General features: G+C 37.9%; 1 protein-coding gene across 1 annotated transcript; it reads right to left on the bottom strand.

Moving 5' to 3' along the window:
• Positions 1-1,649: 1,649 nt before the first annotated feature.
• Positions 1,650-26,263, bottom strand: LOC144200093 (neprilysin-like). The gene is made up of 23 exons (XM_077721992.1): positions 25,940-26,263; positions 20,177-20,353; positions 19,256-19,291; positions 17,966-18,127; positions 11,553-11,633; positions 10,541-10,636; positions 10,359-10,477; positions 10,187-10,255; positions 9,608-9,742; positions 9,038-9,139; positions 8,799-8,935; positions 8,594-8,687; positions 8,346-8,474; positions 7,105-7,203; positions 6,941-7,018; positions 6,697-6,800; positions 6,397-6,452; positions 5,652-5,771; positions 4,731-4,864; positions 4,368-4,433; positions 4,077-4,172; positions 3,935-4,011; positions 1,650-3,849 (listed from the first exon to the last, which is right to left on the bottom strand). The coding sequence occupies exons 1-23, from the start codon at positions 25,980-25,982 to the stop codon at positions 3,750-3,752; spliced, it is 2,310 nt and encodes a 769-aa protein (XP_077578118.1). The 5' UTR covers positions 25,983-26,263; the 3' UTR covers positions 1,650-3,749.
• Between the last annotated feature and the right edge of the window lie 1,515 nt (positions 26,264-27,778).

The following is a 27,778-nucleotide window of genomic DNA, read 5'->3' as shown; positions in this document are numbered from 1 at the left end:
ATGGAGTCTACTATCACTGTCAATGGCAGCCATGATTTACATTTAATGAAATGCATAACCACATTCTTTGTGGGGTATCTTTTAAAATTCCAAATGATTATATTCCACTTAAAATGTGTTTTACACGCAATGTTGACTTCTGAGAAATTGGAATCAGGCAAACAAAATCTTGGTATTGTAACAAGAAGACACATGGTGAGAAGTAAAAACACATATGCAAAATAATTGTGTCCTTTTGCTCATCTTGAGTTTATTGGCACGATGTAAGCTTAAACTGGCTTTTCTGTTCCAAGACAAACTTGATTGCTTCATGGAAACTTGGCCGCTTAAATTCTCAGTAAAAAATAAAAAAGCATATAAAGAAAATACCACAAATATACTGCGATATGTCTTAGGGTGATTCTGACCTCATGCTGTCTTGACAAAACTTGAAATACAAGTTTTTGCAGTTGAGGAATTGTTTGCTCTTTCTTTTTTTAAAGCAGTGTATTTTTTAAATAATGAATGATGAGTAAATAAAACTAGACATGCTTTTCCGTGCAACATTAATCTGCTTAGAGTACTAAAAAATATAAAAACAAAGCCGTCATTTATTGTTTTTCTTTTTCTTTTTTATCCCTAGCTTGGCTCGGTTTTGTTTATACTTTAACAGTAAATTTTTACACTTCACGTTGATTTACAAGAGAAAAATAAAAGCTTTTTTTTTCTATTTGAATCTAAAATACACATGCACATACTTTAAAACTTTTTTGCTGGTTTATATTTCTCTCAAACTGGCATTATAAGAAAAATTCAGACCTGTTTGACCACTCTAAATTGCCTCTCGCTATGATTGGTTGTCCGTCTCCTTGTGCCCTGTGATTGGCTGGCTTCTAATTTTTGGTACCCCCCACCCGATGCCCTTCGATGGCTCAGAAATAATTGAATATATTTAAGAAAAAACACATTTGGTAGTTGTCATGATTCTCTACAAGTGAGAGCTGGCCATGGTTGGCTCAAATATTCATCAGTTTGGTTTCATTGCAGTACTCAAGTGTATTTTTATCATCCTTTTGTGTGTGCATGATGAATGGCGATAATTGAGCGCCGTTTGCCCATCAAACCACTCAATGCCCCCACGCACTAACATATACACTCCTCCACAGGCACAGTTGGGGTCACATACACAAGTGAGTTGTTTTACAGGGAGATATGCTGATGTGTGTGGTAATGTTATAAATCCTATGTGTCAAATGAGAACCTAATTGTGTGAGTATGGTGAACCCTCATAATGGGATGTCAATGTCTCGACAGATTAAGAGAAAATGGAACAGATGAAAGTGTTTTAGACTTTATGTTGAGTGTTCTATGTGTATTCAAACTACTTTTCAACGTGTATCGTGTATCAAAAGTCCTCATTTTTAAGTATTTCTAGTCATTTGGAGTTAGCAAATAGCACATGGGATGATTCAACTGCATTCCACATTGATGGATGGATGGATTTGGGATTTTTAGAGGCAAAATGAAAACACCTGCTGGATGAAGTTGAGAGTAGAAAATATATTCATCATCTTCATGTCTTGGGAATTATTTTTCTTGTAAAAGCCAAGCCAAGTTGGGATGTCTGTACACCCACACATATTGCGCAAAACAGTACTAATTGCACTCACTCACAGTCATTGAAATATTTTATTTTGAAAGGGGAATAAAACACTTTTCAAGATGATTATTATAGTCATATAAAATCCTGAAGTGCAGGCAACTGAGGTATATCAGTGTTTCTACAAGTGACAAGATGATGAGGGGAAAAAAGAATGCCTGAGTTGAATGATTGGTACGAACGGATCATTTGAAAAGAAAAAAAAATCTCGGAGAAGATTTCTAAGGCAAAGGGACATTTGAGTGCAACCTGCAGTTACAATTGAATAGGAAAAGTCCTTAAAGACCTTGGCAATGACATGCTGATTTTTCAGATGCCAAAAGAAAGTGATTCAAAGAAAAAATCTGTTAAAATTGGGATAAGGGTTGCCTTCTCCATGTAGAATTCTATAAAAAAAATGTTTTTAGTAATGGTTGATTCCCTTTAACACGTGTCTTTGTAATATTTGTTTTTTCATCAATATGCAAAAGTTATAGATTAGAATGCTGCTTGTATTAAATCCATGTATATATTATAGTGGCCAGTGACAGAAAAACACTTTTATGACTATCAAATACTTTGCAAGAGAAAAAAAAACATGAATGCAATTTTCCGCAGTAAGAAAGCAAAATGATGGAAAGGTTAGCAGACTTGCAATAATAGATACAATTCGGTAGGCATGATTTTTATTTTTTGTATTTATTTTACCATCTTTGAGGCCTTGGGCTTTTCAAAAGTATTCACCTAGTAGATTTTTGTATTACTAACATTAGCCGGTCAGATGTGTTTGGGGGTACTTTTATTATAAGCCATAAATCAAGTCTTACAATGGAAGTACCCACACACACACATGCATCTAACAGGTAAATATTAACATCATACGCCACTCTCACCTGGATGATTACTTCAAAAGAGCCAAGAGCTCTGGGAGCAGCTAAAAGGTTGCATTATTGTGCTTTTTTTTTCAATTGCAAAGGGTTTGAATGTGTACCCGGGGACGTGTTCCACTGTACCAAAAGATGTTCTAGCGCCAATAGCCACAGTATTCTCATTCATAATTGAAATTTTAGGCCATGTACCCAATTGCAAATAGACTTCTGTTAATCTTCAGCATGTCAAATGACGAAAATATGATGTTTAAATATGACAAAACAACCAGAATGGTTTATTTATGCACATTTAAAATGCCCCCAGCACCCTTCCCCACGACCTTTGTGAGGATAAGTGGTTCATAAAATGAAAGAATGAATGAAATACCTACCTACTCTTATCTTAGATTGTAAAGTTAAAAGCCTGACCTGCTAAAATTATACAACCGATATAAAAAAAAATATTTGGTACATAACTTTGGAATCGAGAAAAAAAAAAAAAAGCCTGTGGACTTTTGACTCTGAGCTGACATTTTACACTAATCTAGTAAACCGACTTTATCCCCAAATCTCCCATTAACAGAAGCTCCACAAGTCATTTAAGGCATTGGGATGTGTGACAAAAGTGTCTGAAATTGTAAAGAAAAAGACTCAATTGTTAGTGAAGGACATTAAAAGGCAGGAGTGTTAGTCAACGGATGGATTTTTTTACCGTACTGTACTTCTATTAAAGGTCTGACAACTACACAAGCGCAATAAATACCTCAGTAAAATAGTATTTTGTTAAGTGTAGATCTGAGGTTATGTATTTGCTGTGCCAATCAACCAAAAATAATCATATTTCCAGCTATAATTGTAAATTTAAGTATGAAAATAACACTGGCATCGTATGAGATAAAGAAATTGGTAGAAACCCCTTCATTATAGCTCAGTGGTTCAGCCCTCTTCTATGAGTGTGAGTGGGCCATTGGTGTATTTATAAGCCAGTGGGTTGGAGTATATTAACCCCCTGTGCAGTACAGAAAAATAAAATAAAATAAGGCAAAATGGATTCCAAGTTTTTTGTAGAAATGACAGGAGTGATGTTCTCTTGATGAAAAGCACAGGTGGACACTGATGTCCCGTCTTTTCGGGGAGCGTAAGAGTCGACGCTGTTATTCACCGAGGAAGCGTACGCGCAGCCCAAGTCCGTTTATATTGTGAGCTTTCACTTCCCGCATGAGGTCATAGAGCCGATAAGGCAGTCCACGCAGCTTTGCGGATCACCACACGCGGCACACCTTATCTGACACCATGTAGCTGCTGCTGTTGCAGTTGTAGGCTTTAGCAAACTCGGGGAAGTTCTGAAGAGAGCCCAGTACCCTGTTTCACACACACACACAAATCTTTCAGTCCTTTTGAACTTGTAGTCTGTTTGATGGCATGATTTGAAAGACTTCAACATTACCTGAACTCTCCTGGACTGTGGCGGTCCGATTGGATGGAACTCAAAGCATCTTCTAGTCGATAGGTTCCACACCAAATCTGACAGACAGAAACAAGAAAATGTTTATTTTTGATCAGCCTTACATTTAATGACTGTCAACTACCTGAGCAAAATTGAGGAAAAATAGTTGATCATGGTTAAGGTGAAGTCCTGGTAGCTGGGCCTCCTCACCATGTTTCTTGACATTGTTCTTATAGGCCTGTACACATCAAATAAGACATTCTATCTTATCACACTTTAAAATAAGATGAGAAGCTTTTTTAGAATAAAGTTTAAAGTCAAATTCTTAAGTCTCAATAAGACAAAAAGGCCTATTTTGACACAATTTTTACAAAATATTCATTTTTGAAGTGACAATTCTGACCAAGTTTTTCCTTGCATCAATGCTCATTACCTGATAGGCATGTCGTACTCCACCATTGTCAGCAATGTTCTCCCCGAGGGTGTTATTACCTTTAAGCTAGAAGAGGGACGACAGAGATCGCAGTGTAAAAAAAACAAAAAAAATGGAATTTCTTATTTTGCCACTCACTGTAAACAGCTTTCACTCTTTGGGATAGAAGGAAATGGTTTAAAAAAGAAACATTGCCGCGGGAAAATAAGATAGAGCTGCGGGGGAGTGAGCAATCTGTCAACAGAAAAATATAAAAGAGTCGTGAGGGGGTGAGAAGACAGGCTGGAGAAGTGGGGAGTCACGGAAAATTCTAAATGGGAACGTCTGCTTGAAGTAAAGGAAGGAATGGAAGGTTTGACTTACATTAAGTCCGTTGGCCAAGTCCCAAGAGAAGTTGGCATACTGATCGACGATGCATGCCGACAGTTCCAAGAACCTTTGGGCAGAATCCTCCGTCCACCAGTCCTTCAGGTCGCCGTTTTTATCGTATTTACGACCTCAAAGAAAAGAACATATACATCATGTTGAAAATAAATGGGAAAATGTCCAGAGCTGACCGTAATCCAAAATCTACTATGACATGCTTCAAAATGTTGGATGGTCTCTTGTCATTTTCATAATAGGAACGACATTATTTACTATCATACTGGAGGCAGTCTCAGTTTACGGCAGGAATGAGATTTAGATTAGGAATGCAATTAACTAGTATGCATGGCTGCTTAAAGAATGTGTTATCTCATAACACAAAATAGCACACACAAATTCCTTTTTAAAATATTTTTTCTCACAATTAACAACTGGAATTGTGATGTGCCTCAATGTTAGGGTAGCTTAACTTTTTTAATATACATCCAAACTTGAATTTTAGAACTCTATTCAGGTTTATAAGGCAGCTGTCAAATAAATGTGCTGATAAGTCAAATTTTAGCAGTTTTTATTTTATTTCACTTGTAATGGAAATAAACTTCATCTATCCCGAGGGTCTTTGTTTGTAGCAAATTAGATACTAACTGTGAAGTGGACACATAGGGGGGAAAGTGTCAATAAATTGCCAACGATGTTGTTACGATACATTGCTCGTAAAAAATGTCGGGCGGCTATTTGGTGTTTGAGTCGGAATAATTGGAGGAACTGGATTTTAATAAACTAAATGTAATCTTGCACTTTTTAAATGCATTTTCTGTGACTCGCCCACTAATTTTGTGTTATAGTCGTGTAACCATTGTTGCTATTTTTTTAATTTAACATTAAAGTTTACTGCCAAAATGTAAACCAACAACCTACCGATATTGTCAAATCCATGCATAACCTCGTGGCCAATGACCATACCGATTCCCCCGTAGTTAAGAGATGCAGGCTGGCCTTTACTGAAGAATGGCGGCTGCAGGATGCCAGCAGGGAATACTGACACCAAAGACAATAACAGAGAGTCTTGAATTCCCAATACAAACAAAACAAGGCCCATATAATACAGTGAATATAAAAAGTCTACACATCGTTATTCTCAAATTTATGTGAATGAAAAATGAGGCCAGATAAAACAAAAAATGTCCAAATCGCCAAATGGGAGTAAAATCCTTAGAATATAAAGATACGATTTGACTGCATATAGCGAACCTATGCTTTCAAGTAATGTGTCATAATTTAATTCAGGAGTCATTGCACCGATGCCCCTGATTAAACCAGACCCCAATCCTACTTAACATTTTTATTGTCACATCCCAAAAGTAGAAAAAGGACTCTTGAGGCCCAAACGTAAGACAAAGTTAAGACATTCATCATCAAGTGAAAAAAATATGGTGCAACAATGACATAGTCAATGATTGAACGTCCCTTAAAAATGAATGAAAAGATGAAAAGTTGGAGGAATTTCTGGCAGGTACTGATTATCCCGAGACAGAAACATTAGAAAATGATTATGAATCACTTATCGTGATTGCATTCATTTAAAAAGCTGGTTTTGGACAGGAGTGTGTAGGCTTATTGCATCCACTGTATGTGTGAAAGTAAAATAGCAAGTGTGGAATACTTATGATGTTTTTTGATGAGTAGAAGGCGTTAATGATTGCTGCCCCTGACACCCACCTGGACATGAACAAAAAAGCAAAGGATGATCCCAAATATTGACATTTTAATGTAAGTTAAAGCATATATTTGTAAGACAATCACTTTTAAATATTGGATATCCTTGTTATTTTTCTCAGGCCAAATACATACAGAAAATCTCCACTGCACATTGTCTTATTATTGCAATTACAGTAGCAGAATATGCATTTGTGCAAATATGGGAAAAGCCATATGTCAAAATGAAGAATGGATTCAATCTTACTCATCTTTGTTGACTTCCACTCTGAGTTTCTGCAACATTCTCTTGTTGTTGTAGGATGCAGTGTGTACGATGTTTTCAAAGTACTCCTTTGTGCTATAGTTTAACTAACACCAACACACAAGCCATAGCGCAACCATTATCGGCAAATCATAAAATGGAAATGTTTCACGAGATAAATGCACAGAAACAATAATCTCATTGTCCACCACATTACAGAAATCGGACTCATTTGGAAGACACTCACTTCTTTGTACTCGTTGTTGAGGTATTGGTCATCCATGATGCTGTCCGAGTAGCCGATTTGTTCCCGAATAGCTCGAACCTGAGGGGAACTCATTTTTTCAAATCAATCTTAAGTCACTGTGACGTTTAACAAAAAAAAACAAAAAGAAATCTTTCCAACCTTACCTTTTCCTCCGCTGCTTTTTTAGTGACTGCATCCATCCATGTCAGTTCCTTAAGGTTACTGATAAAGACATCCCGGATCTCTTTAATCATGTCTTCCATCTTGGGCCAAAAGAATCGAGCCAAAGAGAGGTCAATGTTTTTTTTGCGTGATTTTAAATGTTCTTATCAGGGTCATATCTTGCAAGATGTTGAGCAACAAAGTCATAAAAAAATCAACCTGGTTTTGAGGCATTTCCATGATTACCCAATTCAAAGCAGCAAAGCAACATCAAGTTTGTAATTAAAATTGTAACAATGTCAAAAAACAGGCCAATTGCCATTAAAAAGCAATAAAAGGCAGACAGATGTAGTAAAAATGTAATAGTTGCAATTAGCGCTAAAAAGAAACACAGCGAAAGAGATCAATGTACAAGTGAGTGAAGTAGGGATGGGGTCTGTGCCATCACACTGCCAACAACAGCCAAATTGTAAATCTTCATAGCGGTTTTGAGCTTTTTGGAGGGTGTGTGCTTGCCCATTTGTCAAAAATGACAGACACTGTAAATCTCAATGTCATCTAGTGGACCGTATCCAAGTTGTGCATGTGGACCTCGGACTATGTGTGTATGTGTGATTTTTCTGGATTGTACAACCATATGTTAGTAAATAGACTGCGGCCTCGGCACACAAAGGTCGACAGAGATTTATTTCCCAAATGATTCACGTTGACGGGAAACTCACAATGCAGTAGTGTTAAGTGTAATTGAGGAACATTGCTCTTTTACTGCATCAACAATACTCAAATGTTTTAATATACTGTGCCAGCCATAACTTTGCTTACACGTGTTTTTGTTGTCATTTCGGGTTTGAATTTTCGCCCTATATATACCAACTATTTTTTCAGTTATTTCTAAGATATATATTGCAAAAAAATAAGCTTGGAGTGTACTTTGTGTATCCATACAGAAACTCATTATCTATTTATTTTGAAACCCTTTTTAAAATCCTCATTTGAAAAATCAACACAGGACTTAACCTAAATTTAAACTTCAATTTGGAATCCTAATCCTGGTTGAAAAGCACATTTGAAACACGAATATTACTTTTAAATCATGGTTTTAAACCTTTAAACCAAAGTTTGATAGTTCACATTTTGACCTTTTGAAACTCAAGCTTCTTTCAGCTAAGCATTCAATTTTAAACTATTGCCAATTGTCCATCTCTTGTTGTGCAAAGTGGAATGAGCCAAGAAAATCACTGACCATCTTTTTGCTGTTGTCGGAAAACGCCTCCTGCACATATAGTCGCCCAACGGCATTGTACATGGCGCTACTGACAAACCCGACGCACTGACGCCACATAGGTTCCTCTGCCGTTGCACCATTCATTGCCTGCAGAGAAATACAAAACAACACATCTTTTCGATATAATAACCAAACCCCTCAGTGCATGACGCTATTTTGAGCAAACCAGAGGTTTCAGGTTTTCCATAGACGACCTTGTGCTGTACCTTTTTGAATGCTTTGGCTGTGTCCTTGTATGCTCTACTCAAGTGCACCACCACCTGTGAAGCGAAACCCCACATCAAGTAGTTCTGCACATCCCTGTGGGGAAAGGGATGGCATTTTAAGAGAGCTACAATCAAATAGTAAGCCACCTTCACACATCCAACCATATATATGTGTGTGTCAAAGTATCCATTCCAGGTTACACACCTCTTTGTGAATCGGGCCAACAGTTGGTTAAGCTTTTTGAAATAATTGGGGTTCAGGTTTATGACTTCCTCTGTGTCTGTGACAGTTATGTTGACTGTATTCATTATCTGGGCGGTGAAATAACTCCAGTTAAACGGCTTCAGAAGAATCAGGTCATCCGAAACAGGAAAAGAAAAGTACATTAGCGGGAAGGTGGGAAGGTATAAAACACTCCCATTCTTGATGAACGTTGAGTATACCATTGTTTCAACTTCAAAGGTGAAATTGCTGTTGAGATCGCCAAGTTCCATCTTATTGTAACGTAACTCCCGATCACTAGAGACGCTTGGGGGATCGTTAGCCTGTTAGAAGAGAAAGAGGAGGTTAAAAGTCAACTCATTCTTTCAGTTTATCCCCAACGGTCTGTCTGAGTTGTGTGAGTTTAGCTGAAGTGCCAGTTCGGGAACAACAAACATCTGTTGTGTCCTTGTTTTCTCTAAATGTCAGAGCTGCAGAATAGTCATGGTGGCCTTGTGAATGTCGGCTGGGGAAGCATATGTGGCGGTGAAATAGCAAACAAGAATAAAAAGTTGAGAAAAAATCAATACGAACAAGTCAGCACATCAATAGCTTGCAATGTACTTAAAGCTTTGCTTTGTGTCGCAATGACCAAAGTGAAGAACATTGTTGGGAGAGATGATGTAAGGGAAGCTTTAAGTTTAAGGTAAGATAATTCTTTGTTGAGCACTATAGGGGAAGTTAAGAAATTTCAAAATTTTATATTCTCAGTTGTTTTGTTGGAATTCTACAGAACTGGATTTTTTGCTTACCTCGGCAATTCGCCTTTCCAACTCCATTATCCGTGTCACTTCTTCTTCGACTATCGTCTCGTTGAAGGACAGACCTCGGTCTGTGCGGATCAACTTCACAAGGTCAATGGCAAACTGCTTGTATAGCCGGCACGCCTGTCAAGTGATTCAGACCCCGCATTTACATTAAAATGGCATGAACTGGGACAGGGATACAAAACCAAAAATGTCTAAGAGTGCTAATAACAGGAATGAGATTAAGACCCCAAATGGTTGAACTGGCAGTTTTTCGCCTGGATTGACTGAAGGCATATAGTTATTTCAAAAGCCGTTGCGGTTTTAAACATTCGGAAAAATGTGAAAATGTGTCTGCTTAACCTAAATCGTCAAAACAGCCCCCTGATTCTATATTAGGAATGTAAATTGCATCAAATCTTAGATGGCCAGTGGTGTCGAGATTATTGCTACTTGACGCCAGATCATAACTTGCTCTTGACACGTATGCTAGTTCGAATTCCAATTGCAATTCAAACACTCATCCTGCCAAGTGAAACCATTAGTTTAGACACCACAAGTTACATATAGAAAAAAATAAAATACCTCTTCGTAAGATCCATTACAAGCATAGTGACTTTTGGACCACAGGTCCAAGGTATGCTGCTGCTCAAACTGCCAAAGAGGGAAAAAACACTTTTAATTTATGTATTAATTCAATTGATTTTTTATTCGTATTTCAGTGATACACCTTACGAAAAAAATATTTAACACGTACATGAATGATGTGTGATTTAGAGTCCCGCTCATCGATGTCAACGTACATGGAGACAAGGAGTGGATTCTGGTATTTGACAGTTAATTTGGCTAAGACATCCTCCACACGCCATGTTTTACCTGATGAAAGATACTCAATGAGAATGTGTTGATTGCACAAGGATGGCCCAAAAAGTATTTTACCATAGTTGGCATCCCAGTTGTCCACAGCGATAGGCCACTCTTGCAAATCAGGCAATGACATGAGCAAAGGTCCACCCCCTTTTTCTTCAGTCAAACCTTTGAAACGGGGGTGCAAGGGGCACAAACATTTGAACTGAAAAATAGTCTTAGGTTGTGAATATGAAACAATCAGAAGCACAATTTGTATTATGGTTAACGAGGATGCCTTTTCTCATGTTACTTGGCCTTGGAACTTTTCACTGCTGCAAAAACTAGCCAATTACGCTTCGTTAGGAACCTTGAAAAGTTGTATAATTTGATAGCAGTAAACTGAGGAGACCCTCGAGGGTTGAAGCTCCTTAGACGATTTATGGTCTAGTTAGATGTCCGGTCTTTCCAGTAACTTGTTGCCAGTAACATACAAAAAGAATAGAAATAGTAAATGGCCCTGAAGAGATGTTGCCTTGAGATCCAAATGTAAAAAGTGCCAAACAAAAGAAAAATATATTCTTAAAATAATCTTTTCCCTCTGAAAAGTGACATTAATTTGAAATTTTATCAGGAAACAAAACACGTACCAATATTTATCTTGATATCCATTCATTGGTCCTTCAATCCACTTGTCTTCACGAAGGGTCAATCAATTGCTACGATGGTATACATCATTGTCTTTAACGACACTCCTGATCTTATGGTGATGTGCGTGGCCACGAAAAACCAGTAAAGTTTTGTTTAGGCTCAAGATAAAGCTGTCTAGATTTAGAGTTTCATTTCCCTAAAGTAGCCTTCTCTCTACCAACTGTTCCAAACATCTTTTTGGGTGTTTTACCGAGCCCATGAGATTCTTGCCTCAACAGCTGCTGCTGTTTCGATTAACCACATAAATTACTACAAGGGTACCATGTCTGCATTTTGTTTTAGTGCTTAAGCTCTGAATCAAGATAGTGTTTTTCCTCCAATGAGACCCAAACATTGAATCCTTAATAAAAACGAAAAAGGCAAATTGAAGGATAGCAGTTGTTTGCCTACTTACTCTCATTGCAGCAGGACCTGTAGAGGTTCTTGGCCTTTCTGAGAGCTTCTGATTCATCCTCCACATTTTTTTCAAGAACACCTAAAAAAAAGGCCATAATAAATACTCTGATCCATTCAATGACCACAATTCAAACTGGACTGTGAAAATCACAAGGTGAATTGCTTTCCCGTAAGGTTCCAAAAGAAACATGAAAAGAAGGCAGAGTCATAATATCACCACTTGATATATTATATGCCATTGTTAGGCACCTGGGTTTTTTTTGGAGACTAGTTAGCTTCGCCTCATGATACATAGCCTTTGTCGCTGGACTGCTCGTGAAAATGAGAGCCAATAAATAGTGAGGCGTAACTGAAAGGGTCGAGCGGGGTTTTTACCAGCCTCTCGGGTGCCTCCCCTGCATATGCTGCCACTGTAGAAGCGTACCCGTTGGGTAAAAAAGAATAGAAAGCTGCATAATTTATGGCTGAGATTCCGTTTTAGGCATGTGTAATGGCATACTTGGGAATCCATAACACGAAGTTGATGGACAGGTAGGTTTGAAAAGTCCAGATTCCAATATGAAGCCCAGATGAACTCATTTATGGCTGAAGATAGTAAAAGACAAAAAGTTTGGAAAGGGAAGGGAAATTTAAGGGTTATTGAATTGGAAATAATGAAATAAATGAATGAATAATACACAACTAGCAATACACTTTTTTTTCACCATATTAAAAACTTTCTCACCATAACATTACTAGTTGACCTCAGTACACCATGTAGTGCCATATCACCAATTGTTCCTCAAAATATAAATGAAACCACTTCACTTTGCGTTAATGTTCAACAAAGTTATGTTTTGCTGAGGCCACACTTTTCTGAAATAAGTCATCAGCTTTTTAAGAACAATACACAAGAGTACACAACGTCAATGACATAGCCAAGTGACAGGATTGAAGAAAACATGACTAATATTATAGAAAGGCTGCTTCATAATGGAAAGTCTAGTGCTTTTTATTTTGCACAAGGACGCAAAGGAAGACAAAGTGCAGCCCCTTTTAAAGTGCACCGTTTAACCAATATGCTCCCTTGCATGAACCACCATTGGAAAATAATCTAAATTTAATTCAATATCTAATCAAAAGGTTAATTATTTCCCTTTGCTCTCCGTTTGTAAGCCTCTAGTGGACTTTCCATACTCATTCCATTTTCATTTGCACTATTTATGCTTTCATTAAATGTTAATGAAGAGGGAGCTTATACAGGGCACATGCAACTAAAGGGCACACACACACACACATTCTGTATGTGATTGGATTAGCAACTGTCTTGGCACAAAGTCTTTTAACTGCAGTTAGGCTGTAATACAAGTCATACAGCATGCAAATACATCTCATGCTTATGTGCATAGTGCTAAGAATTGATTTTATGTTCATTCTAGGCATTTTGTACGCTTGAATAGAAGCATTTATACAAATTTCACAATGAGGATGAAGCATAGTGGTCTTTAGTCTTAGATTAAGGGAAATCAAGTTGGAATCCACACATGGATTTAAAGGGGGAAAAACAATATGATGGCATTTAACCAATCCAGTGTATGGATTGTTCCTTGGGATATGATGTTAAAACCTTGAGGGTATACACTTACATACTAACAACCCAGCTGGAACTTGTTCAAATACAAACTATAGTTTTGTTAAATTCCAAAGTACAGCTGACTTAAATTAACCATAACATGTCAGCGCAAGAGCTCATTAAAGTGCATCAGGTACATCCCAGCATGAATAGTTTATCTGGCAGGCAATTATCATTGAACCCTCAGCGCCCATCATCAGTAAACTAATGTGATGTTAAGTGAATTGCTACCGTCAGGAGACGTAAAGCGTTTGGCAAAACGGCTGCCGGAACGTCAAGGTGACGCCGTGTCTGAAACCTGAAGTGTTGATGTTTTCCAATTCATCTCTTGTTGTTTTGTATTCCCAGCAAAGAGGAAAACATTGATTTTGGAGTGTTCGAAGGGTTATAAAATGTCCTGAATTCAAGCCAGTAGAGTGTTGGTTTAAAGGCTGGAAGCGTAAGGAAAAATTATATATGGGCCTCTAAAAAATATGACACTAAAGCAATATTTTTCAGCATCAACATGGCATTATTTCCAGACGTTCGAGGGCTTCCTACTATGATGCGGGAGGCCGGATATAGCCAACGGCCCTTGAGAAAGACATCGAAAACATAAACAAGCTTGACTTGGAAGACATAAACGATGACATTCATTTTGATAGCTCCTCATAAAAGAGATGCATTGTCATTTTTTTTTTACTCTCAAAATTTAAAAAAATCCCAAGTTTCGTGATAATCTGCATAATAAGAAGAGACAGCATTTTTTAAAACATATGGTATCATTACAAGTCATAATTAATGGTTGATTTGTTATGTATTTCATAAACGACTTAATATATGCATGATGGCTATCTCAAATGGGTTGAAATAGGCCCGTTTTTTTAAAAGAAATGTGTTAGTTTTATGTGGCAACCACTTTACTGCTTCATCTTTACAATTGTTTTTCCAAGGTCGATAGTTTGAGCATATTATAGAAAGTTCTGTTTTGCATTCGGCAATAGTCCAGCCATACGTTTTTGACCCGATGTTGGACCCAAAGAGTGACTTTTGAGGGAGGCAAAACTGTTGCAGTGTTTTGTTGATGAACATGATAGAATTTAACCAAAAAAAAGATCTTAGGCAACTTCCACACACAAAAATAAACATGAACATGTGTTTATATAGATCTGCTAAGCTGACAGCGTGAAGGAACGATACTTGTGATGTGGCTTTTAGTTGTTGATGAGCTGCAAGTATGGCAGAAATGCAATACATTTTTTTTAAAGACGGGTAGGATTACAACACATTAGGATGGTTTCTTTTCTCACATTCTTGGGTTTTATTTCTCTGTAGGCTGACAGCAAAAAAACGAAAACTATGCAAAACATCAAGATCTGTGTTGAGCAACATTTGTTTCGCTATTTTTCTCCTCTCCCTGTTTATAATTTAATGTGTTTTAAGTCAGCCATGAAAAGAGGGAGTTATGGGTAAAGTTTGTTTGTTATAAAAACAAAATGCAAAATGAGTTCATGTGGGCCATTTATAAACATTTACTATACTAAACAGACTGTCCCAAGGCATATTAGTGACAGAGAGAAAATGCTGAATTTTAGTTGAGCATGTCAGTAATGGCACTTTACAAATATTAATTATGCAATTTTATTGCTGAAACCCCTCTCTGGTGAAATGATTGAAACATTAAAAATGTTTGCAATGATGTCCTTAAACTGCGAATGTAATATTGAAATGCAGAACTAAAGAGCTGATATATAAGGGGTGAATAAAGTTCAATTATTCCATCCACATGCTTAAAACCAAAACAGTCAAGTAATAATTCCACTTTGAAATGAATAAAAATACCATTAATTCATCCCAATAATTAGCTGAATATTTAAGTTCTTATTTAAAAGTAGAAATGTAAATCGGGTTACTCATATCTTAGGACATCTCTATATGGTGCAACCTCTGAGGTTAATTATAAATGTTCAAATGTACGAGTGGATATAAAGTCTTCTATTTTTCAAACTGTCTCCAGCTGCTCCAACTCCCTAAAAAACATTATCCTGTAGGAGTCAATGTTTTTATTTTTTTTAAGCCTTTAAGTCCACATTGACATATTTTATGGAAGAGTTTCATTGAGCTGTCCAGACGTAATATAGGATTCCTTATGTTGAAATTATAAAAAAGAACACCTAGCATCACCACACAAACACACACACACACACACATTGTAATCCTACCAGCGAGTATTTTAGTACGGATGTTTATTCGTGGATGTAATCATCCGATCTGTAAAAACACGGCAAAACAAGGCACACGTTTGCGATAATCTGTTTGCTCCGAGGCCATCCAGATTGCCAGATAACGTGCTGAGAAAGAACATTTGCCTTTTCCTTCCCCTCAAGAAGAGCATAATATTGTATGACTTCACAAGCAGCAGTCGTAAATTACAAATCATCCAGTATCAGCATCTCACCTGTGAATGGAAGCCAAAGCTGACCATTAAAGCACCAATACTGCCTCACACTCAAATGCCAGCAAGATGAACACAATAACAATGTCCAACTCTGAATGGATTGGTAATTTAACAGTCTGAACTTTAGCTGGCCACACTTTATATAGGTTTATATGTATATATACACACACCAGCTTACCTCTAAATGACTAAATTTAAATAGAACAACTTGAAGGATTGAACTTTAACAAATAGTGAAACAAATCAAGACAATTATGACATTTCAGCCTCAAAAACAACGTCAAAAAGAGACTAGGTTGGAAAATTATTAATAACAAAGGAGCACATAAAATGGTTTGTGTTTTGAAAGTTCCAACATGCCCATCAACTTATGTTAGGAGAAGAAATAGTAGGAATAAATGCCTTGCGAAAGCCAATCATCAACAAACCATGCCGTATAAGTGCAAAAACGAGCTAATTCAACACTGATCACGAGTGGAAACATTCCAACCACCTGTGGATTTGCCAGTACACTAAAACAACACCAACCACAAAGCCCCACACTTGTGTTAATAGTGTGTTTTTTGATATGTCTCCAAATATTGGAGAAGCCAGAAATCACCCTGATTGGCAGCATACTTTAGTTTAGATTTAGTCCTTCAGACAATTGGCTCCACGCTGACTGTAATTTGACAGCGGTGACCTCGAAGCTGCTCAAACGACCCTCTCACTTACTACAACTGTACGTCATAGAGTGAGGAAGAATGTAATATCAGTCTGCTTGTATCCGATGCGTTGCTAAAGACACGCACTGATCCTGCCTGCGGTGGAGCCTTAGTGCTCACTCAGCGGATCGACCAGCGCGTCGGTATTTGTGACTACTACGGAGCTTCACCTTGTCAATTGACGTTCACTTTAATTACAGAATGAATGGAATCCTCAATCTCTTTCTCTCATTAATATTTCAAGTCAAAGTAAGCATTTGCCTTTTTTCAAATTGGCTTTATTCACATTAAAGAGTGTAAGGCTTTGTTTCAATATAATGCTTTCTTTTAAAGTGGAAAATGCACAAAAATATCAAGGCTTCAGCTTTGGATAGAATGTCAGGATGAACCATAATGATTATTTTTTTTTAAAAAATAGATTTGAGCATGTCTAAACCTTTGAATGTTCAAATTCCTAATGTACTTTTTGTATGATTTCCAGGTACAAAAAGATGTTGTTTTATGACGATGGTAATTATTTAATTACAAAATAGTAGGTAGTCCTTTTCATGAGTGTCATATTTTATCATTACAGCAAAAATGGACCATAACTACATTATTATACTTGAAATTGCATCACTACTCCCTCGTTTTCCCTTTGATAAATGCAGTAGAGCTTTTGGTCAGTTAATTTGGGAGAAAAATAATAGACACTGACCACGTAATTATAATAGATGCAATCTTTAAAATTGTTCAGATAAAAGAAAATCATTTTTGTAGGTCATCATCCAGAGATGGACATGTGGGGGACCTGGCTAGTTGCCAGCCAATGACATATGACAAATAAACAGAATCAATCAAACTATCTTTACATTTTTAGACAATTTATACTTCAGTGAACTTGCATTTGGAACATGGAAGCTGCATTAAAAATAGTAAAGGAACTAAAACCCATCTCATATAGAATGGGGCATAAAGACAGTCGGACCAGAGCCCAGATTCGAACCCTGAAACTTAGGAATGTGAATCAGAAATGGTGCCCATAATTCATTAAAAAGAGCTGACATTTTAACAGTCTGAGGCGCCTCATCATCCACAAAATAGGTTGGATTCTTTATTTCTAGTCATGTAATACAAAACTAAGCATTTGCCGCTGGTTGCTAGGAAGGATTTAAGGGCTTGACAACCCACCGATCGATTGCTTTGTACCGTCATTGGTAGAAACAGCATTGAGAAAAAAAATGTGTACACTTCACTGCCCTGTAATGGAATTCAACCACATAAACAACAAAATACTTTTGCCAGACATACTGTGAGCCTGCAATTGGCTGGCAATCTATTCAGTACGGATCCCGGCTACTGCCCATAGTTAGGTGGGTAGACTCTCGCACCCCCGCGGTATGGAGGATGAATGAATGAGGTTTAAGGTCATAAAGATCAGTTAAGGTATTTTGGAATACTGCAAGAATGAATGAAGATCATCACATTTGCAGGATTTGTTTGGAATATAAAACTGAAAAGGTGAATAATGGTAGTCAATGAAAAGCCACACTCACTGCAGACCTTTGACGAATAGTTTTCCCACCCCTGGTCTAAACTCATAGAAGTAAGAAAGGGGATTTAATGACAAATAAAAAACGGATAAAGGGTTTATAATCAGAAGGTCCACGTGTATTTACCTTTCAGGACAACGGTCAGTTCATCTCGCAGGACAACAAAGGTGCTGTATCTTGAGCTGGTTTCAGGGATTATATTCTTTTTTATCCATCCCCCGCAAGCATATTGGTAAAAGTTGTCACAAGGATCAACGCTGGAATCCATGTTCTCGATCAGGCGAGCCGCTGCATATAGGACATTAAAAAAATTGAATAAGTGAGGAAAATAATTTAAAACATCACGTATAGTGTATGAAAATAAAACCAGAATGGACATGTATTACTCATACGGGGAAAAAATGCAAACATATGAAAAAAGATTTTGTTTCTTTTCTATAAATGCCCTGAAACATTAGAGAAAAAAATCTGTCATAATTAAAACTCCTTTGTAACTCTTGATCGTTTACTAAATATGAGTAAACTTCCATTTAGTTTTTAAAATGAAAGTAGTACCTGAGCAACTCTTCTTTCTCAAGATGTATCAGTTACACTTAAGGTAATATTTGTATAATCCCCATGTATAAAAAAAGAATACCCAAGAATTCAGATGTAAACCTACTCTTTATACCGCCTAAAAAAACTTTAGATACAGTTTCCATTGTTATTCAATGAAACTATGCTCCCAGACTTCAACTATTAAGTCTTGACTAAACTACAAGAATGTGGATTATAACAAAATGTGCTCACACTGAGGAGAAAACGTTCAAATTTCAACGAGAGACATTTGAGTATATTTAAAGACCTCTTAAAAACACCATGCATTCGGACAAAAACTGTGAACTGACTTTCTCCAATAGAACCAGTCATTCTTTTGCCTCTATTTCATTGTTTTTGATTCAAAAAGAAAAAAACAGGATTTTGGTAGACACAAAATTAACAAAGAAACACATTCTTTGTCATCATCGTCTTTAGAGTTTGACCAAAGGACTCGATGATGTGGACCACCGGCCTTTCCCCTTAGCGCCTAGCACCCAAACACAATGTTTCACGCTCTACTGGTACATTGAAAAACGCACATATACAAAAGTCCACTTTAAAACAAACTACCCTTTTGCCTGTCAGAGACAAATTCACTAATAAAACACACACACATGTTGAATATCATTTTGTTGTTGGCTTCTTTGGAGGTGGATTTATTTTGCAGTGAGAACCACCCAGATAGGAGCATTTGTCAGACATTACAGAAATAGGCCATTGGTTTGCAAAAAGCCAGTTGCTCAAGTCGTATTAGTCATGTATTTGGTCAATATCACCTGTTTCTCTTTAACTTTGTCTTTTTTTTTCTTTTCTTGGAATATTACACAAAGTTCTTACCTGATCGAGTGCAGTCAGCTGTAGTACAGATTTCAGCTACAGAAAAACACAAAAACAAATCATTTATGGCCATGAAATGAAAATATCAATTCACAAATTGTTTTGTCCCACACAAATTGGAATGTTACATACTTTCCACGCCTCATTGCACGTATTTGTTCAATGACACCTATCCTATTCGGTTCAATTCAGTTTTATTCATCTCTGTTGTGTTCTACTTTGCTGTATACTTTAGTATTTCCGTCCAATCTATTCTTAGGTACAAAGTGGAAGATTACACACCGTATATGTATACATACACTATTCAATATTTAGAATATTTGTCCTAGTTTGGGTATATTTGCTATACTGTTTATCACTGTAATCTGTTTTAAATTTATTCCATTCTATTCTTGGGTACAAAATGGAAGATTACGCACAGTATATGTACACATGTACTTTTCAATATTTAGAATATTTGCCCTATTCTGGATATATTACTGTTGATATCACTGTATATAGTGTTCATGTTTATTGTTTTGGATGGTTTTTTAGCTGCATAGTTAGTCCTTTGGTCCAATATGACCAAATTTGGGCTTTATAATAGTGTTTTCAATAGAAGTTATTGAACAAAGAAACAAATGAGGTTGCACTAATCTCCAATAAATTCTTTGAGTGTTTTATGGTGACTAAACAGGAGTCATTAGAGATCCCGTTGGACATAGAAAGTGTTCCACACCACTGCTATTACTATTGTTCTCTCCTTAAACAGCAGACACTTGTCAGTAGAACATATCAGTCCTCGTCAGTGTGCTCCTTCAAGGTCCCTGAACCCATAGTGTGGAATGAGGCCCATGAAGCCCACCCTGAAATACCCTCAAAAGTCCACCTAATGTTTTCTAACTAGCACTTAGCTATGGTCCAAGGTGGGGTGACACTCACCAGTCTGTTGAGTGGCAAAGACGATGATAAGGGCAACGACAATGATCAATAGCAAGGCAACAACGGCGATGAGCCCGACCTCCCTGGAGGTCCACCTGGTTTTTTTGGCCGTCTTAGGCACGTTGTTTTCAGTCATTGTCAGTTCTTCACTTTCTGCAGACAATTGTAAAGAATCACCTGATGAACACATCAAAACAAGTTAGTTAGATTGGTCATTTCGACAAGCAAAACATATTCTCTACATTCGAGTGAATAGTACTTTTTCTGTGTACAATCTTAATGACAATGATCCTATTTTGAAGAGGCAATGAAAGAATTTGGCAGTTAACTTCTTGACCACAGAATCAAAAACAACGGATAGTTAGATGGAAAACTTTCTCCTGCTGCTTGCTAAACAGCATTGTTTTCCTCTCTGGGGCTAAAGTGACAACTTTGCAAAGTCCATGTAAAAAGCAGGAAAGTATCTTTTGAAGGCAATTAATCCGTAATCTCCCAGCATGCACTCAAACCATCACTGCACTCGCACACACGCAGGCAAGCCTCAAAGCTGTAGTGTTTTCTTCCCTTTCTTTCATACATACTTTTTAAAGCTGGTGTCATAAGGAGCCCACACTCACTGTGGGTCTTTCCATATGCTCACTAAGATGAGGGCACCACACAGGCAGAGGACAAAGCCTCCTGGCTTTCCTTTGAGCCAATAGAAAGACACAAACACACACACACACACACACACAATATTTATAATCCCATGCATCAAACATAAGAGCTGTATGTTAAAACTTATTTCCTTTGTGTTGTTGACTACACTTCAGTGTATTATGAAGTCAACATTCTTATCCATAGGGATGATTGGCCAAATTTCCAAGTGCAATTGGGGAATTCATCAGGGTTTAAAGAAGACCCTTGCTATGGGAGTTGTACTTTAAAGGAGTTAAAGAATGCTTGACTGTGCAGATTTTGTTGGGGTGTAGTTGAAGGCATTGGGGTCTATTTTGGTATGAAAGTAGAGCTCTTGGAATTTTATTATAATGCCAAACTTGCTGTTTTGGAATTTGGTTGAGTTGTGCCAAGATAGAGTGCAATTCCTTGAAGGGAAGCCTAGTTTATCTAAAGTAGGGCTATTCAGGAACATAACAAAAAGGGTCCCGGTTTAAAAACTATGAGAGTATATACAGGACAGCATTTATATTGTTTCGTTATAATGACATAAGACGATTGGCTATATTTTGACCAAGTCAAGTCGTGAAGCAAAAATGTGACCAACTTAACCTGCATTGTTTTTACTAAGGAAGGTGATTTCCAAATAATTCAACAGGTGGGGTAAATGTATGGGTTGCTAAGCCGATAAATTCCTCATATTTTAAGACAGACACAATCTGCTGTAGTCATCAAAATACATGGTTTGTTTAGAATTGAACTGTAGGCCATATCAGATTTTTATGGGAATTCATCCCTAAAGATTCTAGGTTGGCTATTGATGGCAAAAAGCCTCAAAGGTATATATTTCACTTGAGTATGCATCCTTTAAGTTCACAGAAATCCAAGCGGAAGTCGCTCTATCGCTTTTTTATCGCCCTCGTCTTGACTTAAAGAGAGACAAACAAGGAAATGAATTTAAACATCCTGTGCAATCTCCCCGGACGAAAAGAGGAGGCGGAGGATAGGGGAGGTCAGATCTTTTTGACTTTATTTTCTCGTCTGGAGGCAAAACACAGAACGGTGACAGCCTAGGCGTCCCGTGGCTGCAATGAAACAGTGTGTGTGTGTTTGTGTGTATGGGGGGGCTTCGTGCACATACGCGTGTGTCTACGTCAATGTCTGCTCACATTGTTCTGCCTCCCCATCCTGATTCATTGCGTGCCAAGAAATGAAATGCAGATGCAATGAAGTTTATACAAACAGAACAGTGAAGGCCCGGTGAGGGAATGTGCAGAAAGAAAGACAAGGATGGAGGAGGTGTACAAACCAAGTGGGACACCGACAGGCTCTAAATCACGTTCAAAGGCAATTGCCTCACACTGAGCTGAGGCATGTATGGTATGGATCTTATGGGCCAATCAGAGGATGTCACTCATTCGCCATCACCCTGGCTGGCAAATGTGTTTTTACACGGAAAGTGGATACAGTGAAAGCTCCAAAGTGCAGCACAGTTAAATATAAACTGTGAAGTTGTTAGACTTTTAAGTTGTTTTGATTTGAAGGTGTCATTCATCGTGTAGAATGACGTGGATGTTTTCGTTTCAAACCAGTGATAAAACATTTAGGGAGATTTCATATTATTATTGATAGCTGATGTTGAGTAGAGTAAGACAGCATATTAATTTTGAAAATAAATAAAAAATCTAAAGTTAAATAGAGGTTGCAAAACTGCTCTTTATGAGTAGCATTGAAGACTGAACCCAACTTAACTTTCACGCAGCGTGTTGAATTCAGCAGTTCATGAGTGGTCTATTATAACTGATAAAATTGCTGTGATTCAAAATGTGAACATTTCTAGAAACACTGTCATTCATGATTTAAACACCGAGCAAAATGTATCTCAGAGGAAAAATGACTGTTGCTTTAAACAACTAAAGTGAAGTGAAAGAGATGAATAGATCGGCCAACAGAATTGATGCAATCTTGCTGCATTAGTGTAGATTAGCTATCAGCGGATAGACAACTAAATGCACAGTGTGATTGCACTGTCTACTATATGATCACAGCGCCATCAAAATGATCAACAGAGACTTTTATCTTCTTACTTTCTTTAAACATGTCCATCAGAAGGCACTAAAATACTACACTTCCTTTCAAACCGCCAATATAAAAGAAGCCATGATGTATTCTGATCCGATTTTATTTGATTGGAATTAGTCAGGTATTGCTAACTATTAGTGTTTTTTGTACATGGAAAAAAAATCTGTCAATGAAAAATATGCAGGAGTTCACTCTATATTTTTATGGTATTGATAGTTTACAGTAGACTGTACCTTCTTTGCTGGAGACATGTCTTCTGTGTATAAGTCAAGATACTGTGCAAGCTGTGCACTGAAAAATGGATGACAAAGGCCTTTGCCTGTGCCTGAAGTGGGTACCAAATTTTATGAATCCCTTCTCCCACTCCACAAGCCCACTATGCTGACTCGTGATTCTTGGATTGTTCAGAAAAGCCCATTAGGATTTAATATCCAGGTTCTGTTAGTGATGGGCAATTCGGCAATATTAGTTTGTTGAAAAACTTAAACATGTTGACGATCTCATGAAGCTGAAAGATTGTTAAAACCTAAAAGATTGTATTTACAATCATAATTGTCATTTTATCTTGTAAGATTGTTGAATTTAAATAACTGCTTTTGCACAAGGCCGCTATTGGACCTCACCACAACCTGGTGAAGTTACTCATGAAAACGAGGGGTGGGGGGGGGGGGGGGGGGTAAAAACAGCCAATCAATGAGGAAGAAAACATAAGTGAGTTCACAGAGGACAGAGCAGCAAGTGTTTTTGGAATCTTTAGTTTATCACACTGATCGTTTTATTTAAGGAGACCCCAAAGTTTCCAAGCTCCCCCGTCTGACTTTCTACCAAAATATCCAAAACATAATCACTCCCCATGTCTTGTGGGGCCTCTGCAACTACTTCAAAATTAAAAGCTATCATTCACCAGGACACCTGAAAAACACCCATACACTCCTACCATACACTCCCACCAGCACCCAGACGCCCCCCCCACACACCCACGTCCAGACATTTTATAGTCTACATCCATGCCAGCCATTAACATGTCATGCACTTAATTGAACTGCTCTAATAGTCATAGGAATGTGTGCTAGTTTAAGTTGAAATAACCTCTTGTGTAGGACTTGTGACTCGTAGCTGCTGCTGCCTAAAATTGAAATCCCTCTTATTTGCAAAATTAATCATCAGAATTAGAGTTGTCTTCGTCCTATAATGTGATTTAAAACACGGAAATCATGTAAATGTTTGGGAATCTTGTTTTTTCAATTGCATATTTAGATAAATTAAAAAAAAATATACAGAGTATAGTTGTCTTACATTATTAGGACACAGTCAGCAGCTTCCAATTATCGTTTGGAGAAAACCAAATGAGAACAACAAAACCAACATAGATTATTTACAATTGAAATTAGCACATCCCAGTGGAACAGGGTGTACCTGTCATTCAAGAGTCCAATTAAACTGCACAATTTATGTATCTTCCGTCACAGTTGAATTGAAATGGGTGGGGTTTCAGTCTGTTTCTCTGACAAATTTGTCAAACTGTCTGTTCAAGAACTAAGCATCTGCCCAAAGTTGAATGGAGTTGACTACCAAAAGTCAGTGAAGTCTAGTTCCTACTATACTAAGTGGCAATTCCACTTTTAATCTACGGGACACCAGTCTATCCACTGTAACACTGTGTGTGCTAGGAATCCATGCTGTAGGTGTTACAACAAGTCTACAAGTAATTTCCACAGGAGAAGCAGCCCTTTGGCCATATAAAACTTTTAATATATAGTCTCCTTATACCCCCCTAAGACCCAAAGTATCACACACCCCACGAGGGCACTGGAATGTTAATTTTTATGAGGAAAAAAAGGCACTGGGGGGAAAGAATACATAAACATTGCCATTAAAGTTTTAATTGTGGGCACCCTCATCAAGACCCTGGCTCACCCCCAGGAACTTGAACACCATTGTTTGGTGATGCCCAATACCTCTTTCTTCAAATACATTTTGCCAGTAAAAGTCTAATTTTTCATCTTTTTGATATTGTTTATCTACAAGAGGCTACCTATGCTGTTTCCAGGTCAGAGGTGGGATGCACTTGGACTATTAAACAGCCACTTGCTGAGTTCATGTGGATAAACAGCCACACCCACATTTTTAGTATGCTTAGTATGGTTTAATGTTCATATTTTTGAAATATTTCAGGATGTTAGAAAACCACAGGTTCAGGGAGATCATGTCACCCCCTTTATAGCAACTTTCAAACCCCCTACCCGACAAATTTAAGGCAGTTATGCTAACCACATACAAATGTTTCTCTTTTGTCTATCACCTCACTGAACCATTTGAATGAACAAATCAAACTCGTGAGATGGAAATGTAAGATTGTTTATTTTACTAATTTGTATTTGTACTATCAACACAAGAAAACACCTGACTGGTTATTGAACTACAATTATTATTCGTTAATTATAGGCTAGATTCATTCATTTTCCACACTCACAAGGATTGCCAGGGGTGCTAGAGCCTATTCCAGCCAACTATGGGCACCGAGCAGGGAATACCCAGAATCAGTGGTGAGCCAATTGCAGAGCACAAGAAGACAGACAATCATTCACACTAGGGACTACATAGAATGTTCAACCAGCCAACCATGCATGTTTTTGGAATGTGGGAGGAAACCGGAGTACCCGGAGAAAACCCAAGCAAGCCCAGGGAGCACATGCAAACTCCAGAGAGTGAGACCTAAAACTAAATCTGACATTTGCCCCTAACTCCACAAAGCAAAGAAAAGAAAAAAACTTTGGGCCCCACTCATGACTCACTCATGCAATAATAAAATAAAATAAAAAATATTATCAATAATTCAAAGTAAAGTGGTCCAAAAAGAACGATCCATTGCAACCCATACAATGATGACACATCTGATCTCCAATGCACATCTTTTTTTTTTAATTCTCACAAATCAACTAGTGTACAACGTCCCTTCGCCAACATGCCAATTCCCCACGCGTCCTCGCACATTCCACCCAAATCGGCAGTAGGGCAACTTACCGGACGCGTCAGGGAATTTAGCGACGATGCTATAAACGGGCATCCCATCCACTCGTTACACGTCCATCAAATTGTCTCAGGAGGAGGAGGAATAGACGCAAAGAGCAGGTTCCCTCACTCGTCCTCGTCCGCACGCATCTGACGCCTTTCTACCCAGCCTCCGGACTGCGCACACACACGCACGCACGTACACGCACACGCACATGCAAGCCCACGATCGCCACTACTACCTGCTGGGTGCAAGCAAGTAAGGCGTCCACGCAGCAGGATTAGGGCAAAATGAAAGGAAGAGTTGGAAAAAAAGGACACTTGTGCAGGTCAGGTGCGAGCTGCAAACCCTTTGAAGCCACTATCACACACACACACACGCGCGCGCACACACACACACACACACACACACACTCACAGACACATGCATAGCCAAACACACACATGCACGCGCAGACACGCACACTCACGCAGTCGCGCATAGCCAAACACCTCCACTCCCCTGAGTAAACTGCTCAAAGGCTGGGAAATATGATGGCTCAGATTAATTAAGAGCAAAATAAATACATGGAAATGAGTCGTTGTTGGTATTAGTCAATGTAAAAGTAATACATAATATTACACATGATATATTATGCTCAGAAATAGAAATGCCTTATATTATTGTATTGTTCCCTGACTTAAAGTAGTCATATATTACGAGTAAGTTTTGCTTGTTTTCGTCATTTTTTTCATGTATTTCAACAGGATGTTGGTTATGTGGTAAGCTGTGTAATTTTTGGTGTTTAAATATTATTACCGTAATTATTAGACGTCTTAGAAATAATGACATTAGTACCTAAATACTTACAAGGTATTGCCATTCCAAGTTTCAGGTGAAAAGAAACTCCTGTTGATGGTAATAGTTCTGGTCTGAAATGACGAAATGTACGTTACATTGCTTGTCAGAATTAAATTCTACTACACCAAATTGAAACAAAAACAGAGTAGATCAAGCTATCATATAAAAAATTCTCACATTCCATTTTTTGTAAGCTACAAGTAGCCTTTGGCTTCCAGGCTTTTGAGGAAAGTCACCTCGGAGACAATTGAGCGATTGCAATGTAAATCATTTTTTATTTGACAGATAGAATGGGAAGTCAGGTCAGTGTGTTTGTCAGTAAATGCACTCATGTGTACGGGAAGCATTATGTTGTGGCAGTGGTAATATTGTAAAGTTTTTCATTGTTAAAATATATCACCTGCACAACCATCCATAGCCTTCTATATCTCATTCCTTCTAACAGAGAGTTCCCACAATAACCGTATAAGAATTCCATTCTGTCTGAAAATTTGAAACCCCCTGGGATCAAACCCTCGACACCAAAATCCCGAGGCTAACGTGCTAAACCCCAATTCAGTGGACTGCCCACAAACAAACAAACTTAAAGCATTCCAAAATAGGGTTTTCCACATTTGTTAACAGATCAATATTTGTTTCTGCACTAATGAATTGGAATCAATCGCAGATTTTTTTTTCACACATTCTTCTTATCTTCGTGTTCTACAACAGAGCTCCTGTGTGACGTGACCATGCTGAAAGTGAGGTGTTGGGGTTGTTTGCTTGGATCAGGTTCACTCCAGTAGTTTTGTTTTATCAGCCTTGTCTCACTGGGAAGCCATCGGGGTAAAGGGTCTCCTATCAGCAACAGACGGGCTGCTGGGTCTCATGTTGGCACACACTTACAAACATACACACAAGACTTTAATGAGCTCGCTTCTGTCACTCAGAGAAGGATGGAGACAGAGGAGAGAGAGAGAAAGAGAGAGAGAAAAGGAGAGAGAGAACGAGAGACAGATTGAGCCTCTCAC

The sequence above is a fragment of the Stigmatopora nigra genome, chromosome 8 (genome assembly GCF_051989575.1).
Source record: "Stigmatopora nigra isolate UIUO_SnigA chromosome 8, RoL_Snig_1.1, whole genome shotgun sequence".
Lineage (NCBI taxonomy): Eukaryota > Metazoa > Chordata > Actinopteri > Syngnathiformes > Syngnathidae > Stigmatopora > Stigmatopora nigra.
This window is presented reverse-complemented; position numbering and strand designations above follow the sequence as displayed.